General features: G+C 40.1%; 1 protein-coding gene and 1 long non-coding RNA gene across 2 annotated transcripts in view; one reads left to right on the forward strand and one right to left on the reverse strand.

The window, feature by feature from the left end:
* The window catches only part of Opa1 (Opa1 mitochondrial dynamin like GTPase), a 135,006-nt gene that overhangs the window by 102,061 nt on the left and 12,761 nt on the right, over window positions 1-20,184 (forward strand). The window contains exons 10-18 of the mRNA XM_069507074.1: window positions 566-747; window positions 1,474-1,584; window positions 2,115-2,370; window positions 4,902-5,000; window positions 6,557-6,688; window positions 7,484-7,629; window positions 9,671-9,832; window positions 10,833-11,026; window positions 12,825-13,039. Coding sequence (XP_069363175.1) covers window positions 566-747; window positions 1,474-1,584; window positions 2,115-2,370; window positions 4,902-5,000; window positions 6,557-6,688; window positions 7,484-7,629; window positions 9,671-9,832; window positions 10,833-11,026; window positions 12,825-13,039 — 1,497 coding nt within the window. The remainder of the gene's footprint in view (window positions 1-565; window positions 748-1,473; window positions 1,585-2,114; window positions 2,371-4,901; window positions 5,001-6,556; window positions 6,689-7,483; window positions 7,630-9,670; window positions 9,833-10,832; window positions 11,027-12,824; window positions 13,040-20,184) is intronic.
* The window catches only part of LOC138404084 (uncharacterized), a 304,112-nt gene that overhangs the window by 54,102 nt on the left and 229,826 nt on the right, over window positions 1-20,184 (reverse strand). The gene's annotated exons all lie outside the window — the stretch shown is intronic.

Genomic DNA, 20,184 nt, shown 5'->3' on the forward strand with positions numbered 1-20,184 from the left:
CCCACTAAGAAGATGAAAGTTAGTATATCATATACCCTGTATATATAATCCATAGTCTGCAAGATGCAAGAGGAAATATTATCTCCAACCGAGATATCAGAGGGAGTTGCAGCGACTTGAGCAAGAGAACAGGGAGTTGCGGCAGCAGAACATGCTGCTCAGGCAGGGAAGACAGCCCCCCACTAAGAAGATGAAAGTTAGTATATCATATACCCCGTATATATAACCCATAGTCTGCAAGATACAAGAGGAAATGTTATCTCCAACCGAGATATCAGAGGGAGTTGCAGCGACTTGAGCAAGAGAACAGGGAGTTGCGGCAACAGAACATGCTGCTCAGGCATGGGAGACAACCGCCCACTAAGAAGATGAAAATTAGTATATCATATACCACTTAAATAGAGGAGGCCGGTACTGCAGGCATTCGGAACCAGTGGTAGATTCAGTTGACGATTCAAAAGTCCTTGGCCAAGTAAAAAAATATTTGAATAAATAAGAATTGCCATTTCTTTAGATTTCTGGTGTCAATCAAACATGCTATAGATTTTGTTTTGGTGGTTTCCAGCGTTCCTTAATCGACATGTACTCAGCAGTACTTGACGAGTTAGCGGGCTGGGAGGCGGGCGAAGCCGGGAGGCTGCCACGAGTGGTGGTGGTGGGGGACCAATCAGCAGGGAAGACATCTGTCCTGGAGATGATAGCACAGGCCAGGATCTTCCCCAGAGGTGCTGGGGAAATGTGCACACGGTATTTGAAAATTTAATCCATACTAATACTATAAATGCGAAAGTGTGTCTGTCTGCTAGCTTTTCACGGACCAACAGTTTAACTGATTTTGATGAAATTTGGTACAGATTTAGCTTACATCCCAGGGAAGGACATAGGCTACTATGTAATATGTACGAATTGACAGTTTAAACGTAGCATGTTCATATTTTGTGGATTGAAAGAGAGGTGATGCAAAATTATGTCTGTTAAGTAGTTAAGCAATACGATTAAGACAATAGTATGTAAGATTTCTTTATTGGTATTGTTAGCCCATAAGTTTGGTAGATCATAAGCCGGCTCTGAGTAAACATCTTTCACGATAACTGAACCCTCTCCACGGGAGTTCATTTAGCACTTGTGCGGTTTTTTTTTTTAAATAATTATGAGGTTTCTCAGTCCATTTTAGAAAAAAATTTACGAAACTATGACCGTAAAAAACAAATACTTACACTAACAGCGATCACGCACTCATCCGATCCGAATCCGTGAAAATACGGATATAAAAAATATCTACGACATAATATGTCCACCATACAATACAAAAAGGAACATATATTTTCACGGACTCGGAACGGATGAGTGCGTAGCCGCCGTTATAGTCTGCGACAGGTTAAGGGGGGGGGGGGGGGGGGGAGCCCACTGTACACACACACATGTACAGCGTTCCACTATACATTTCAGAATGAATTTATGAATTTCTTTCAGAGCGCCAGTAAAAGTGACACTATCAGAAGGACCATACCACGTGGCTCAGTTCAGGGATTCCTCGCGAGAATTCGACCTTAACAAAGAATCTGACCTCGCCGATCTAAGGAAGTAAGATGACTTTTCATTTATCTTTTAAACTGTACATAGCTTCTCTAGATCTTCAAACTGATAGATTTTAATGTAGATAACTGGTACATACCACGTTTAATTTTATTTCAACCCAATTGCACTTTAAATTAATCGTGGTATGTAGCCGTTATCTACATTAAAATATGCCGTTAAACCACTAAATAAGCTTAAAATCATTAATTAGTCTTCAATCTGATTTTTAAATTATGTTTTTATGTGCCCATTGCCACTTCAGCTTTGCAATCCCCTGAGCAATGTCGGTTACTCTGATTCTCCTTTTTGTCATAATGGGGCCGATTCTCTTGTACTTAATCTCTAAACTAAACTAAATTAACAGGTCTAACTCTAGTGCTATCCTTTTCCGCAAGCAACATTATGAAAGGAATAGCAATAGATTTAGACGTGTCATTTTAGTTCAACGGAATTAGCCACATTATCTGGTAATATTTACCCAACTGCCCAAAAAAGGGAGTGTTATGTAGTATAGTATGGATTAATTTTGTTAACAGGGAAGTGGAGATGCGTATGCGCAACAGTGTGCGCGGCGGACGCACCGTGTCCACCGAAGTGATAGCGATGTCCGTCCGCGGACCGGGCCTACCGAGGATGGTCCTTGTGGATTTACCGGGAGTCATATCGGTGAGTTTACGTATGCGCAACAGTGTGCGCGGCGGACGCACCGTGTCCACCGAAGTGATAGCGATGTCCGTCCGCGGACCGGGCCTACCGAGGATGGTCCTTGTGGATTTACCGGGAGTCATATCGGTGAGTTTACGTATGCGCAACAGTGTGCGCGGCGGACGCACCGTGTCCACCGAAGTGATGGCCGATGTCCGTCCGCGGACCGGGCCTACCGAGGATGGTCCTTGTGGATTTACCGGGAGTCATATCGGTGAGTTTACGTATGCGCAACAGTGTGCGCGGCGGACGCACCGTGTCCACCGAAGTGATAGCCATGTCCGTCCGCGGACCGGGCCTACCGAGGATGGTCCTTGTGGATTTACCGGGAGTCATATCGGTGAGTTTACGTATGCGCAACAGTGTGCGCGGCGGACGCACCGTGTCCACCGAAGTGATAGCCATGTCCGTCCGCGGACCGGGCCTACCGAGAATGGTCCTTGTGGATTTACCGGGAGTCATATCGGTGAGTTTACGTATGCGCAACAGTGTGCGCGGCGGACGCACCGTGTCCACCGAAGTGATAGCCATGTCCGTCCGCGGACCGGGCCTACCGAGAATGGTCCTTGTGGATTTACCGGGAGTCATATCGGTGAGTTTACGTATGCGCAACAGTGTGCGCGGCGGACGCACCGTGTCCACCGAAGTGATAGCCATGTCCGTCCGCGGACCGGGCCTACCGAGAATGGTCCTTGTGGATTTACCGGGAGTCATATCGGTGAGTTTACGTATGCGCAACAGTGTGCGCGGCGGACGCACCGTGTCCACCGAAGTGATAGCCATGTCCGTCCGCGGACCGGGCCTACCGAGAATGGTCCTTGTGGATTTACCGGGAGTTATATCTGTAAGTATAGTCTGTACAAAGTCAAAGTCAAAGTCAAATGATTTATTCAAAATAGGTAATAAATAGGCTACTTGACTCATATCTAATTTCGTCCAATAAATGATTATTTATTATAGTATTTTGCTTAAGACAACGAAATATATCAATAACAATTATTAAAAACGCAGGATGGATATATAAATCCAATTTAAAAAAATACAATTTTTATTTTTATTTGAAACGCAGAAAACGCTGTCAGCCATGATGTGACGTCATTAAATATGTAAACAAAGAAATGTCATCCCTATGTCACGCGTGGACTAACGTAGTATCCATATATATAAAATTTAAAGTCCGTAAAAGTTTGTCAGGACTTTAAATTATCTACTTTTTTTACATTCTCGGATGATACAATAACGATAATTACTATATTTTTCATGTAAACTAGTATAGAAGTCATGTTTATTAAATTTTGGGAGGTTGTGCTGTTGTTTACAAATGCATGACGTCAGAGCACAGATAATCTATCGGCCAAACAGGGCCGACAGTGTTTTCACCTGTCTAAAAAAAATATATTTTTAAATTAAAGTTTTACGGTTTTTAGGGCGCAAAAAAATATAGTGTTAATTTTTTTGATCTAATAGGACAAATATTAACCATTTAAGACCTACTTAAAAAAAGGGTCAACTAGCCTATTACTCTTATTGATTGTCTGGTATAGTGTTAGATTTGTAAGATTTAGTGGTGACTAGCTTATGCTCGCGACTTCGTCCGCGTGGACTACAAAATTTCAAACCCCTATTTAACCCCCTTAGGAGTTGAATTTTGAAAAATCCTTTCTTAGCGGATGCCTACGTCATAATAGCTATCTGCATGCCAAATTTCAGCCCGATCCGTCCAGTAGTTTGAGCTGTGCGTTGATAGATCAGTCAGTCAGTCAGTCAGTCAGTCACCTTCTCCTTTTATATATATAGATAACTATAACGCAAACTTAAAACTAAAGCTACGAGGTACAAAATGAGAACTCACGTGACATTTTAGCTCTATGTGTCAACTGTCATGTCAAAAGTACGATTCATCTTTAGAATCTAAATAAATAAAATGAAAAGGTGACTGACTGACTGACTGACTGATCTATCTGTGGGCTACATTACACATATAAAAATCAAATGTACATATTTAATTAGATTAATTTAGATACCTAATATTAGTTTTGCCGCGCGGCATCTGTGTGCATATTATCGTCCATTGACGCAACGCACACACGCGTGCCAGCTGATCGGGGAACCGGTCACTTGCGCCTGCCCCCGCCCGTACCGCCGAGGTGCCTACCTAGTGGCTTCCAACACCGTCCCTGTGTCCACGTCTGTCTAGCGCGCGAAAACACGTGCACGTAATTTTAAATTAGCAAGTACGTTACTTCGCGAGACTGTAATTGTTTTAAAAGTGCCAATTAAACCGATTGAGTGCTGGAGCCTGTCTTTTGATTATTGGGGAACATCTTGGTCTTCCTACGCCACCATCACAAACCCCAAATATCAACGCACAGCTCAAACTACTGGACGGATCGAGCTGAAATTTGGCATGCAGATAGCTATTATGACATTGGCATCCGCTAAGAAAGGATTTTTGAAAATTCAACCCCTAAGGGGGTGAAATAGGGGTTTGAAGTTTGTGTAGGCCACGCGGACGAAGTCGCAAGCATAAGCTAATAAGGACTAAAATTGTACTTTTGACATGACAGTTGACAAAAGAACTTAAAAAATTTATGCATTATATACACCTTTACCTACAGACGCAGACGGTGGACATGGCCGCTGACACCAGGGAGGCGATCAAGCAGATGACCAAGCAGTACATGGACAACCCCAATGCCATCATACTGTGTATTCAGGTTAGTTTCGCCACTTAACTATGATACGCGGCAGGTTGAAATGGCAATCGGGCTGCAAAGTCACAGAAGAAAAACAATGAAATTTTAAATAAATAAATAAAAAACCTTTTATTCAGCCAAATTTACAAATAGGTACAAACAGGTAGGGTGCCGTAGTCCCTGGGGAGCCAAGGAGCCGACCAGTGTCCATGCTCCCTGGTTCCCCACGTTTCATCCTATCTATTTTAACTATATTTATCTATTTTAACCTATCCAAACATGCTTGTCACCGGCGGGGGTTGCACGGGGTGAGGAGTGCGCGGCTACTTAACCGGAGAATAGAAACAATTCTATTCTACTTGTTTATTTATTTATTTATTTTATTTTTATTATTCATGTACCAAAAATTGTAGTTACAAAGTAATAATAAATTAAGTTACATCGGAAATGCTTATCTCTAAACAGAGATTTCTTCCAGCTTACTTGCACACTAAATTTTAACTTGCAACTTAGTACTAAATTCACTGTTTACAGTGCGACAAGGCTATCTTTTTTTTTTTTTTTTTTTTAATGCAGCAGGGGAAAATCCTCATGGACACCCGTAGGTAGAGCCGGACTCTTACCGGCTAAAAACCCCTGCTGTCTTCTTGTTGACCTTGCAACTTAGTACTAAATTCACTGTTTACAGTGCGACAAGGCTATCTTTTTTTTTTTTTTTTATGCAGCAGGGGAAAATCCTCATGGACACCCGTAGGTAGAGCCGGACTTTTACCGGCTAAAAACCCCTGCTGTCTTCTTGTTGACCTTGCAACTTAGTACTAAATTCACTGTTTACAGTGCGACAAGGCTATCTTGGCACTTGAATGACATTGACAGGGGGACGCTGTTGGAGAACAAAGGCTTAGACCATTCAAACAAGAACAAAGGGAATTCTAAACGACGACGTTAGTTCCGTTTTATGCCACGCGCCAAGATAGCCTTGTCGCACTGTACATGCAAAAATTAAGTTAAAATTTAGTTAATTACTTGACAACTTAATTTGTGTCAACTAGGCATAACTGCTGTAAAAATTTGAACTGATTTGAAAAAATTCTTGTTTAACTCAATAAAAAGTTAGTTTATCTAAACTGTTTTCATTTTTAGGGTTCCGTACCTCAAAAAAAGGGACCCTTATATGATCACTTTGTTGTCTGTCTGTCGGTCTGTCAAGAAACCTCCAGTGTACTTCCCGTTGACCTAGAATCATGAAATTTGGCAGGTAGGTAGGTCTTATAGCAGACATTCGGGGGAAAATCTGAAAACCGTAAATTTGTGGTTACATCACATAAAAAAATTAAATTGTGGTCATGAAGTAATAATTAGTATTTTTAATTTTCGAAGTAAGATATTAAGTGGGGTATCATATGAAAGGTCTTCACCTGTGCATTCTAAAACAGATTTTTATTTATTTTTATGCATAATAGTTTTTGAATTATCGTGCAAAATGTCGAAAAAATACGACTGTAGTACGGAACCCTCGTTGCGCGAGCCTGACTCCCACTTGGCCGGTTTTTTCATTCAAAAAGTTGTTGTTTTAGGATGGTTCAGTAGATGCAGAAAGAAGCAATGTAACGGATTTGGTGGCATCATGTGACCCTCAAGGGAAAAGAACCATCTTCGTGCTCACCAAAGTTGACCTCGCTGAAGAGAACCTCGCCAATCCCAATCGCGTAAGTGTGCTACTTTGGAAAAAATCCTGTTTTTAGGGTTCCTTCATCATGATCAACCCATCGCCGGCTCACTACAGAGCACGGGTCTCCTGTCAGAGTGAGAAGGGTTTTGACCATAGTCTACCACGCTGACGATATTTTACCTTCACCGTAAAAGCAAATGATATTTAATTGCTTAAAACGCACATTATTCCGAAAATGAAAGGTGCATTCCCGGGAACCCCGGGAATCTCCCAAATAGGAGGCGGACGTCTTAACCACTCCGCTTTCACCGCTTTTTTAGCCAGCTAGTGCTATTGATTTTGAGCGAAACTAAAATTGCATCTCTTTCTTATTAATGTTATAAGAAAAGGACAGAAAACCCTAATTTAATTTAGAACTGTCAAACCTCGTTACTTAGACTGCGAGTCAGACTTCACACACCTTTGAAAACATTATAGAGAACTCTCAGGCATGCAGGTTTCCTCACGATGTTTTCCTTCACCGTTAAAGCTTAGTGATATTTTAATTACTTAAAAACGCACATAACTCAGAAAACTTAAAAGTGCGTGCCCGGGATCGAACCCCCGACCTCCGATTGGAAGGCGGACGTCCTAACCACTAGGCTACCACTAGTGGCGAGCAGCTCATAGAGGCATAAAAGCACTGCTTACCCTCATTGTAATAAATCAATGCTTATTTTTCATTTTACCTGCCGTGCTGCCTAAGTTCATACCTAAATGCATACCCTGGCTTGAACTCCTGTGCACGCCACTGCCCTACCACAGCTTTTAATTTGTAACTTAACTATTTCAGATCCGTCGTATCTTAGAAGGAAAGTTGTTCCCAATGAAAGCACTAGGTTACTACGCCGTGGTGACGGGTCGCAGCAGAAAAGATGACTCCATTCAGAGCATACGGGAATATGAGGAGAGATTCTTCCGATCTTCTAAGCTATTCAAGTGAGCTCTACAAACAAATATGTCTTAATAATTTTAATATGAGGAGAGATTCTTCCGATCTTCTAAGCTATTCAAGTGAGCTCTACAAACAAATATGTCTTAATAATTTTAATATGAGGAGAGATTCTTCCGATCTTCTAAGCTATTCAAGTGAGCTCTACAAACAAATATGTCTTAATAATTTTAAATACATATCAAATTAATTTTTTAATTTGTAACATTTGGTTTGTATGTTTTGCTTTTTTTTGTCTTTTCTTGTTTTGTGAGCTGAATAAACTTTTATTTATTTATTTATATAAAAATTGCGTAACCGGCAGTAGTACTGAGAGAACATACGTATCACAAATGTCGTCACTAGCGGTAAGCGAAACCGTGGCCGAGTTGGTCAAGGCATCGGGCGCGAACCCAGAAGATGCAGGTTCGATGCCTGCCGGTTACGCAATTTTTGATATGTATTTAAAATTATTTAGTAATTTCCTTGAAGTGTAGGTAAAACACTAAAAAATTATAAAAAAAAAATATAGTAAAATATGTCTTACTTGCGGCACACGAGTAGATATATAGACCAGAGGGGAAGCTTCATACTAGCGGCTGGCTGTAGGTTCACTCACTCATAGCGCAGCTCACGCACACCACGACGTGACGCGGACGCTCCGTTTGCCATCGAACTGGGCGCAAACGGAGCGGTGTGCGTGAGCTAGTGTGAAGCTTCCCCTCTGGTCTATAATATCTACTCGTGTGCTTGCGGCTTGCAGTGCGACAATGATGGCGCGTGGTCAAAATTGGAACTAACGCCGCCATCTTGTGAAGTGTCACGCTATCCCCTTCTATGCGGTGTTGCTAAGTAAAAAAATCTGAAATATATTTATGAAGAAATAAATAGTGATTTATCTTAGTGAAGAAACTTTTGAAAACAATTAATAGACACAAAAAAAGAAGACAATATGGAGAGAAATTGGATTAGTAGTAGTACGATGTGCGAGTTACTAGCAAACACGTTACGACGTGTTTCGCGTGCGTGTAGCTGGCATGCGAGTGCCCCGTCCCACTTCCCCTCAAGGGAAAAAATCAAACGCCTTGCGATCTACTGGTATGCCATGTACTGGCATGCAAGCTTTTTTTTTTTTTTAATTACCAACATAAAGAATGTTTAACAAATCCAATTTAGACACAGCAAAAAACCACGAAGGTTTAAACAGTGTCATTCCGTCTACTTCTTAATACATAATAAAAGTGTTTCTATTAACAATTTACATTGTTTATAGAAACACTTATTACATTACATTTTATACAAAAATGGGGATCATTACAATTTGTTAATATAATAGGATTTTAGCTTATATTTTAAATTAAATCTAGTTAGTTCGTTTCTAAATTTGTTATCTAAAGTATTTATTAGGCGAGGGATTATGTATGCACTGGTGCGCTCACCCCGTATTTGTGTTTTGAGGGTGACTGGCAGAACCTCGATACACATGCTAGTAGCTCGTTCTTACTTGTAACTGGCATGCTTTTGTACGAGACTAGCATATTGTGTATAGAATAGAATAGAATAGAATGTTTTTTTATTCATGTAAACTTTTTAAAAGTGCTTATGAATAGTCAGGTAGTTTTAATTTACCACTGGTTCGGAATGCCGTTCCTACCGAGAAGAACCAGCAAGAAACTGGGCGGTTGCTCTTTTTAATTTTTCAATTTACAATGTTATTATACCGTACTATACAAGCCATTGCAGCCCCGTGCATTGCTGGAGCGAGTCAAATCCAAGCTTTTTTATCGTTTACATAGTCTGCGACTGTATAATATGCTTTTTTTAGGAGCATACTTTTAACACATTTTTTAAACTTGTGTAAAGGCAAGTCTAAAATTGGTTGTGGAATTTTATTATAAAATATATATATTATATAATATATTTATAAAATATTACACTCATTCCCACAAATGACTTTCGCACCTTCCAGAGGCGGAGCGCAGGAGTAGCCAGCTTATTTCTGTATCACGCGCTTTAGGTTGATGATGATGTTTTTGCTACATTTTTCAGGGAGGGTCTGGTTTCGGCGGCGCAGGTGACGACCCGCAACCTGGCTATGGGCGTGGCGGATTGCTTCTGGCGAATGGTGCGAGACACCGTCGAGCAACAAGCCGATGCTTTCAAAGCTATGAGATTCAACCTTGAGACAGAATGGAAGAACACTTTTCCCAGGTAAGTAGACCGAAAGTTTAAACCTAAGTTTAGAAAAGTTTAGATTTTTGATCTCTATTTAAAATCTACGAAGGATAACTGAAAGATTAAGGATTTGCTAAAATTTTGAAAAAAATGCTGCATTGCAATATTGACTGCATTTTTAAAGACGCTAGTTACCAACGGACTAGAAAAGATCTGACCCGATTTTTTTTTTTGATAAAAACTTAGACTTGACTTGTTATCATCAACTTTGGCATACAGTTGATAATTAAGTTTGCCATTTTGAGTTGCCGCCGTTACGCCAAAGTATGCTTGCTTAGTTTGAGTTGTCATTAAAAAACCGGCCAAGTGCGAGTCAGGCTCGCGCAATGAGGGTTCCGTACTACAGTCGTATTTTTTCGACATTTTGCACGATAATTCAAAAACTATGATGCATAAAAATAAATAAAAATCTGTTTTAGAAACTACAGGTGAAGACCTTTTATATGATACCCCACTGGATATAGTCACTCACTTCGAAAGTTGAAAATACTAATTATTAGTTCATGACCAAAATTTAATTTTTTTTGTGTGATCTAATCCTAAATTCACGGTTTTCAGATTTTTCCCCAAATGTCAGCTATTAGATCTACCTATCTGCCAAATTTCATGATTCTAGGTCAACGGGAAGTACCCTGTAGGTTTCTTGACAGACAGACAGACAGACAGACAGACAGACAGACAGACAGACAACAAAGTGATCCTATAAGGGTTCCGTTTTTCCTTTTGAGGTACGGAACCCTAAAAATACGTCCACTTTGTAAAAGATACCTAAGAATTGGTTGAGGATTACTTTATAACAGGTATAACGCGTAAAATTTAAGTTTAACTCATCACGCGCCAGTTTAACTTTTGTATAAAATTTCATGCAAAACAATCTTCCTTATGTTTCGCGCCGCGATTCACAAGCAAGTGAAGAAGTGGCATAATAAAAAGGAAACTTAGTAGAGTGCAAGATTTAAAGTTTTTTGTATTCCAGACAGCGCGAGCTAGATCGCGACGAGCTATTCGAGCGCGCTCGAGCAGAGTTGCTCGATCAGTCGGCCGAGCTCTCCGCCGTACCGGCCGCGGTGTGGGAGCAGAGGCTACATAACGCTTTATGGGCTTCCACTGCTGAAAAGATCTTCAGTGGGATATACCTCCCTTCTGCTGCACAGGCGCACGATGACGTCGGTGAGTAGACCACAGTAGACCATAGTAGACCTGTGTTATATCTTTAACAGATAAGCTGTTGGAATTAGGTGGCAGTTATCCTGATGAAGTCGGTGAGTAGACCGTAGAATACCATAGTAGACCAGTGTTTCATCTTTAACAAATAATCTGCTGGAATAAGTTGGCAGTTATTCAGATGAAGTTGGTGAGTAGACCGTGGTAGACCAATGTTACATCCTTTAAAGATAGATCGCGAAGAGCTATTCGAGCGAGCTCGAGCAGAGTTGAATTTGAAATACATATTTATTGCACTTCGATCAAATAAAAATTTTGTAAATTTTTTGGAATCAATCCAAAATCAATCATTTTAGGATCAAATTACGTCACTTTTCAAAATAGTGTATTATTTTACCCTATTGTGTTAGCTTATTGAAGTTAGTTTAATGAATTAGACAATATTTGACTCATCCGATGTCACGCGATCTGTGGCGGGGAGCCATCTTGAATTAATTTGTATAAATACCGGTGTTTAATAGTTTTTAAGCCTATCACAGCGTCTTCGCCGGCGAAGACGAGGTCCCCGATTTCTAACGTCACCCGGACGTGGGCTCACGCCACGGCCTCGGGGGCGTACGGACTAACCAACAAAACCGACAACTCCACCCATCCCAACGTCATCCTAAGCCGTGGTCCGAGCCTCACAGGAGGCGCCCTTAGGAGGACGTTGCCCCCCGACCTCTCGAATTATTTCTTCGAGCCCTAGAGCTCACCCCCAGGCGGAGCTTCGCGCTCGCCAACCCCCCCGGTGACGCTGTAGCGGCCAGTAGGGCCTACGCAGCATAGTCAATCCGAAACAGCACACAAAAAAAAGTTTTTAAGCCAGTCTTGTTCCGACTCTTGACTCAACGAGTATTAAATACTTTTTGTGTTTAGGTCGATATTTTGATTAAGTGGTTACAATAGCAATTGTGCCCTAATCAAGTTAATATTGCAGTTAGGTTATAATAAAGAAAAGGTTAAATCTCTCAAGAAAAGATTAAATCTCTCAATAAACCTCTACGCGTTGTGATCTATGTCCACGTGCAAGCTTTATATGAGGGAACATTTTAATAACTTATAAAATTAGTTAAATTTAACCTGCTCTTCTGACTTTTGCTTTTAATTGATAAGAACCAATTTATTACTGAACCTATTTTTTCCTTTCTTATTTTCTGTAACCTTATCCTTTTCTATCTTTTTCCTCTCCAGCCTATCCTCTTCAGCAAGTAAGGTACAAGCAAGGCGATGGTCACACTACGGCGATATGGCTTGACCCTTACGATTTTGACTTTAGTAAGACGTTCTTACATTTCCTACCTGTAGTTATGATATTTTAGATTCTTTGTTTTTAGAAATTGAATCAATAAAATATTTAGATAACATTGTGCCAGTCATTAAGTTTTAATTTTTCGATTTCAATACATGATCTTTATGCGACAGGTCTAGGTGACAATCGGGAAGAGAACGCCCCGCATACACGCGTTTTCGCAATCATTACAGGCTAGAGAGAGACAGCAATGGCCATATAGCAAAATAAGAAGAAGAAGAAGAGAGACAGCAAATGAACTGTCGCATTGCTACTGCTGTCGCTACTGCAACGTTTTACGTGATGACCCCGCCGATTACCATTTCGACCTGTCGCGGACTATAATTGATTTATTTTTCATCTGACAAAATAAATACAGGCGCACAATTAATATATTTGCGGTAGTCACTTTAGACTTTTAGAAAATGTTTTCGTATCGAAAGTATACCAGCCTTTTCAAATTTTCCCAAACAGATAAATTCAACACAGCAGTGGACATAAAACTCCGCGAATGGGCGGAGAGTGAACTAGCTCGTCAGTCTATTGAAGCGGGGCGGGAGGCTTTAAGGGAAGAATTCGCTGAATTACTGGAAAGGTCCACTGAAACCGACCCTGTGTATGAGCCGGTGAAGAAAGCCGCCGTTGAAGAGGCCTTGTCCAGACATCAGTGGGAGGAGAGGGCACAGGATGTGAGTATATTAGGATTTCTCTAGTTTATCTTCTGGAGTTCTACAAGGTAGCACCTGAGGTCTCACACTCTTTATAGTTTATACCAATGAATTGTGCAATGATACCGACCCCGTGTATGAGCCAGTGAGGAAAGCCGCTGTTGAGGAGGCCTTGTCCAGACATCAGTTGGAGGAGAGGGCACAGAATGTGAGTATATTAGGATTTCTCTAGTACATCTTTTAGAGTCCCACAAGGCAGCACCTGAGGTCTCACACTCTTTTTGCTTTATATTAATGAACTATGCAATTATACTGACCTCGTATATGAGCCAGTGAGGAAAGCCGCTGTTAAGTAGGCCCTGTCCGGACATCAGTTGGAGGAGAGGGCACAGAATGTGAGTATATTAGGACTTCTCTAGTACATCTTTTAGAGTCCCACAAGGCAGCACCTGAGGTCTCACACTCTTTTTGCTTTATATTAATGAACTATGCAATTATACTGACCTCGTATATGAGCCAGTGAGGAAAGCCGCTGTTAAGTAGGCCCTGTCCGGACATCAGTTGGAGGAGAGGGCACAGGATGTGAGTATAATAGGATTTCTCTAGTACATCTTCTGGAGTCCCACAAGGCAGCACCTGAGGTCTCACACTCTTTTTGCTTTATATTAATGAACTATGCAATTATACTGACCTCGTATATGAGCCAGTGAGGAAAGCCGCTGTTAAGTAGGCCCTGTCCGGACATCAGTTGGAGGAGAGGGCACAGAATGTGAGTATATTAGGACTTCTCTAGTACATCTTTTAGAGTCCCACAAGGCAGCACCTGAGGTCTCACACTCTTTTTGCTTTATATTAATGAACTATGCAATTATACTGACCTCGTATATGAGCCAGTGAGGAAAGCCGTTGTTAAGGCAGCTCAGTTCGGTGCTTTCTTCATACAAACGTAGGAGGGAAAATACAACAATATTCGATATTGTACGCACAAAACTAAGAATTATATCGATTTATCTCGTCATTATCTAGGTTCAATGATATCTAAAACATTGAAAAAAATATTGATTTAAAAGTTACGAGCCTCAAAAGATTCCTATTTTAACACTAAATTTATGTCAACTTTGGGCGTAAATAAATAAGATTAGGAATAGGAAAATTCTAAAAAAAATTATCATTAGACATAGTTTATTTATTCATTAGTTGAAATAACTTTACTTTGCAAACCTAAATTCAGTAGTTTTTTCTCAAAAATACTTTTCCCAAACTACTGTTCAACCCTTTTCAAGCGCTAGATTTCGGCTAAAATCATCATGCTTCTCACCCCAAAACATTAGACACCGCGCGGGTGGCGGAGGGAAGGGCCAGCCCAGCGGCGCGCGGCTGCGCGTGTAATATTGTGGTTTCTATGACGACAACTGTTGTTATTAATATGTTTTCAAAAACAAAAGTCGTAATGATTTTATAAAATTAATTTTTATTCAGTGGCTATGCAAATGTGTAGAAGATTGAGCAGAGCAGAGTCAATAAGTCCTTCAAATACTTATTGCATTTTGTACATTGACCTCTGGAATTTGAAATTTGGACACCAATTTTATTCATTGGTTTATTGACCTGACTTTGTTGTTGAGGTCCTAGTAGGGATATCTACTCGTGTGGTCCTAGTACAATAGGTAAGTAACTTTGTTTAGTTATTTATTTTATCTAATTTTAAAAAACCGGCCAAGTGCGAGTTGCTCGCGCACCAAGGGTTCCGTACTCAGGTATTTTTTTGACATTTTGCTCCATAAATCAAAAACTATTATGCATAAAAATAAATAAAAATGTGTTTTAGAATACACACAATACAGTAAAGCCCTTTCATATAATACCCCACTTGGTATACTTATTATACATTGAAAATTGAAAATACTAATTATTTTTTCATTAACACACTTTAATTTTTTTTTGTAAGTTGTAATCACAAATCTATGGTTTTCGGATTTATTCCTTTACTTGTGCTCTAAGACCTACGTACCTACTAAATTTCATGATTCTGGGTCAACGGGAAGTATCCTATAGGTTTGTGTGACAGATACGACACAGACGGAGAGACGGACAGACAGACAGACAACGAAGTGATCCTAAGGGTCCCTTTTTTCCTTATAAAGTACGGAACCCTAAAAAGGTACCTGTATATGTATAATAATATAGGTAGGTAGGTACCTACCTGGTGGTATTTCTTTGTATTTTTAGGGTTCCGTACCTCAGAAGGAAAAACGGAACCCTCTGTCTGTCTGTCTGTCGGTCCGTCTGTCCGTCCGTCCGTCTGTCCGTCCGTCCGTCCGTCCGTCCGTCCGTCCGTACGTCCGTCAGTCCGTCCGTCCGTCCATGCGTCTGTCGGTCCGTCCATCGGTCCGTCTGCCCGTCCGTCTGTCCGTCTGTTCGTCTGTCGGTCTGTCCGTCTGTCTGTCTGTCCGTCTATCTGTCTGTCTGTCTGTCTGTCCGTCTTACAAATAAAGTACGCAACGCTTCGTACAAATAGTACTTTTTTATTTATTTACTAGCTGACGCCCGCGACTTCGTCCGCGTGGATGTAGGTTTTTAAAAGCCCGTGGGAACTCTTTTATTTTCTGGGATAAAAGAAGGCAGGTCATGCCTGTCGTAGAGGTGATGGCCGTTGGAGCCGGAAAGTTCTTGAGTGGAGACCGCGTAGGTATAAGTAAGCGTAGTGTGGGACGCCTTCCAGCACGATGGACCGACGATATACAGAGGCTGGCGGGAAGTGGCTAGGTGAGGAAGGCTGAGGACCGGGTGTGGTGGCGCTCTTTAGGGAAAGCCTATGTCCAACAGTGGACGACCGCAGGCTGATGATGATGGAAAAAATCACGTTGATCCGTTGCACCCCTCACACGTCCCTATCCGCCTTCTCCACTCCTGTCACGCTGGCGAATAAGTTTGGAATAGAATAGGATTTCGATGGAGTGCGTGGATTTTTGTGAACGGAGTTCAACCATGTAGTCGTGGTTTGGTACAATAGTAAATGGTACAATATTAATTCACCAACAACAGTTCCTAAAACCCATAGAATAGGAGTGCAGTACCCTGCAGCATCAGTATTGAAGAGTTGGAACTTAAAGTTCAATAATGGTATATATGTTTGGCATCTACAATATTATCTCACAATCAACAGTGGCTTAGGAGTGCAATACCCTGCATCATCAGGGTTGAAGAGTTGGGATATCGAGTTGAATTATGAAGTCGTTGCTTGGTACCTAAACCAGAGATAGTTTATTCTAAGCGTACCTTTAATATCAATTCAACATCAACTATTCCTAAAACAGCTGATTGAAATCCAAAAGTACAAAAGCTACCCGTGATTATTATGATGATGGTTGAGAAGTTGGCACTTGAAGTTTTAACATGTATGGTTTCTAACAAAAAAGAATGAATGAAATCGGACTACGCGTTAATGAATTACAGCTCAGTATACATTTTAACTTTCAACCCCTCTCCTAAGGGAACCATGCTGAATTTCGGGATAAAAAGTATCCTATATCCTATATCCTTATAGTATGACGTCAAATCGTACCAAGTTTCATTGGAATCCATTCAGTAGTTTCAGCGTGATGCGCGGCCGTGATACAGACAGACAGACAGACAGACAGACAAAAATGAAAAAAATTCCAGTTTTGGGTTCAGTATCGATTATAGAGTGCCCTCGAAAAAAAAATTTCAAAATATCTTCAATGTACAGAATTTCACCTGTTACAGTTTTATTATAAGTAATAAAATAATAATAATAATATTGATTCAGATACAAGTTAGCCCTTGACTGCAATCTCACCTGGTGGTAGGTGACGATACAGTCTTGCTTACGACTATTTCGGATCGGAAATTCTTGGATTCAGGTTAAATGCAGTGCAAAAAGAGAGATCATTAGGATTCCGTACCTCAAAAGGAAAAAGGAACCCTTATAGGATCAGTTTGTTGTCTGTCCGTCTTACAAATAAAGTACGCAACGCTTCGTACAAATAGTACTTTTTTATTTATTTATTCAGATACAAGTTAGCCCTTGACTACAATCTCACCTGGTGGTAAGTGACGATACAGTCTTGCTTACGGCTATTTCGGATCGGGAATTCTTGGATTCAGATTAAATGCAGTGCAAAAAGAGAGATCATTAGGATTCCGTACCTCAAAAGGAAAAGGGAACCCTTATAGGATCAGTTTGTTGTCTGTCTGTCTGTCTATCTGTCAGTCTGTCAGTGTGTCTGTCAAGAAACCTGTAGGGTACTTCCCACTGACCTAGAATGATAAAATTTGGCAGGTAGGTAATAACAGTTATAACACACGTAAGGGGAACAATCTGAAACAATGAATTTGTGGTTACATCACGAAAAATAAATAAAAATGTGTTCATTAACGAATAGTTAGTATTTTCAACTTTCAAGTAAGATTAGTAAACCAAGTGTGATATCATATAAAAGGACCTTACTTGTACATCAAAAACCGATTTTATTTATTTTTATCCATACTAATTTTATAAATGCGAAAGTGTATCTGTCTATCTGTCCGTCTGTTTGTCTGCTAGCTTTTCACAGCTCATCCATTTAACCAATTTTGATGAAATTTGGTACAAAAATAGCTTGCATCCCGGGGAAGGACATAGGCTACTTTTATGATAAATAAGATTTAGTGGATACCGCTATTTTTCTGGAAATAACGTTAGATGCGAAACTTCAATGGGGCTCTCATATAAATAACTTATCGAACAGACTGAACAACTGCTGCATATGCGGTAAAAAAGATTCGCCAGTTGACAGACATAGAAACGGCGAGACTAGTATATTTTAGTTACTTTCACAGCATTATGTCATATGGCATATTATTAGAAAAGAAAAAGAAAGAAAAGAAAAAACGTTTATTTTTTAAAGCTGTACCACACATTACCAGTTACCAACTGGTTAGGTTATCCCAGCGCCTCTTATACTTGAGTAATAAAGTCAAAAAACCTCAAGTAGAAGAAGCGCCGGAATAAAGTATGTCATGTGTGGCACAACCCAAAAAAAAAGGTCCCTACTCAGCATAAATGCATATTGTCTTGCACAAGTACAAAAACATACAGCGCTGGTTTTCAGTAGAAACCCTGATTCAGCTGGCACCACGGAATTATTATGGGGTAATGCTGCTGATATAAATTCTATTTTTGTGCTGCAGAAAAGGGCTGTTCGAGCCATATATAGTATGGGACCACGAGAGTCGCTGAGAACTAAATTTAGAGAAGTTAAAATTATGACAGTGCATAATCAATATATTTTTGAAAATTTATTGTACGTATATAAAAACATAAATAAATTAACAAAAAAAGTGACTGTCATAAGTTCAAAGTGACTGTCATAAGTTCAAAGTTTTCATAAAACGTAAACTAATTAAAAAATCCTATTACATTGTAAAGGATTATTTAAATGATAAGCAAGCTTGGGAATGAGTTGCTCGGCTTTGTGATAGTTCTAATAAGTTTAATTTATGATTTTGTAAAGTGGTGATAATAAAAAGAATACCCGGCTGAGTTAGCTGTGGGCTCTTCTCAGTCTTGGGCACGTTTGGAACCCTCGTAGCGTTTGCGAAATAATTATCACCACTATATTTTACAAATCCAACAACTGACAATCGAAAAGAGTAATTTATTACCTATTTTGAACAAATCATTTGACTTTGACTTTTGATCCCGGAAAATCAAAGTTCCCACGGGATTTTTAAAAAACCTAAATCCACGCGGACGAAGTTGCGGGCATCATCTAGTGCATAATAAATAGTTTTTGATTTATCATGCAAAATGTCAAAAAATACTATTTACCTATTTATTTATTTTTATTTTTCACTAGCTGCCCCGGCGAACTTCGTACCGCCTAACAGTCGATTCTTTTTCAGGAATTTTTTAAAAATTTTCTCTCCGTAAGAACCATATTCGTACTTCAAGGAATATTATAAAAAAAGAATTAGCGAAATCGGTTCAGCTGTTCTCGAGATTTGCGATCAGCAACACATTTAGCGATTCATTTTTATATGTACCGAAATTCTAGTTACATAGTAGTAATAAATTAAGTTACATTGTAAATGCTTATCTCTAAACGGAGATTTAGAGATAAACATTTTACTATTGTAGTACGGAAACCTCGGGGCGCGAGTCTGACTCGTACTTGGCCGGTCGGTCTGTCGGTCGGTCGGTCGATTTATTTTAGAATGCATCGTATCGACAGCTGGTGGTAGTAGTTTACATATATCCTACTAATATTATAAACTAGGTGAAGCTATGATAGCCTAGTGGTTAGGACGTGTTTTAATTAATTAAATATCACTTGCTTTAACGGTAAAGGAAAACATCGTGAGGAAACCTGCATGCCGAGTTCTCCATAATGTTCTCAAAGGTGTGTGAATTCTACCAATCCGCACATGGCCAGCGTGGTAGACTATGGCCAAAACCCTTCTCACTCTGAGAGGAGACCCCTGCTCTGTAGTGAGCCGGCGATGGGTTGATCATGATGATGATGATGAGGTGATGCCCACGACTTCGTACGCGTGGATTTAGATTTTTAAAAATCCTGTGGGAACTCTTTGATTTTCCGGGATAAAAAGTGGCCTATGTCACTCTCCAGGTCAACCATACCCATGCAAAAATCACGTCGATCCGTTGCTCTGTTGCGACGTGATTGAAGGACAAACCAACGAACCAACAAACAAACACACTATCACATTTATAATAGGTGTAGTGATGTGTGTGTGTGGATGTTTGGATGTTTGTTACTCAATCACACAAAAACGGCTGAACAGTTTTGGATGAAATTTGGAATGGAGATAGATAAAAGTGTTAATTTAGGGTATACCCTAAATTAACACATAGGCTACTTTTTATCCCGGAAAATCAAAGAGTTCCCACGGGATTTTTAAAAACCTAATTCCACGCGGACGAAGTTGCGGGCATCAACTAGTAATAAAATATAATTTGGACTTATCCGAATTCCGAAAGTCAGGGTTGTCAAATCACACTTTACATTATAAAGGCGAAATTTTGTATCTGCGTGTGTGTGTGTATAGGTTTGTTACCCTTTCACGCAAAAAGTACAAGACGGATTTGGCTGAAATTTGAAATAGTGATCGCTTTTGAAAGAGTTCTCGCGGGATTAAAAAAC

This window comes from Maniola hyperantus, chromosome 25, assembly GCF_902806685.2.
Source record: "Maniola hyperantus chromosome 25, iAphHyp1.2, whole genome shotgun sequence".
Taxonomy (NCBI): domain Eukaryota; kingdom Metazoa; phylum Arthropoda; class Insecta; order Lepidoptera; family Nymphalidae; genus Maniola; species Maniola hyperantus.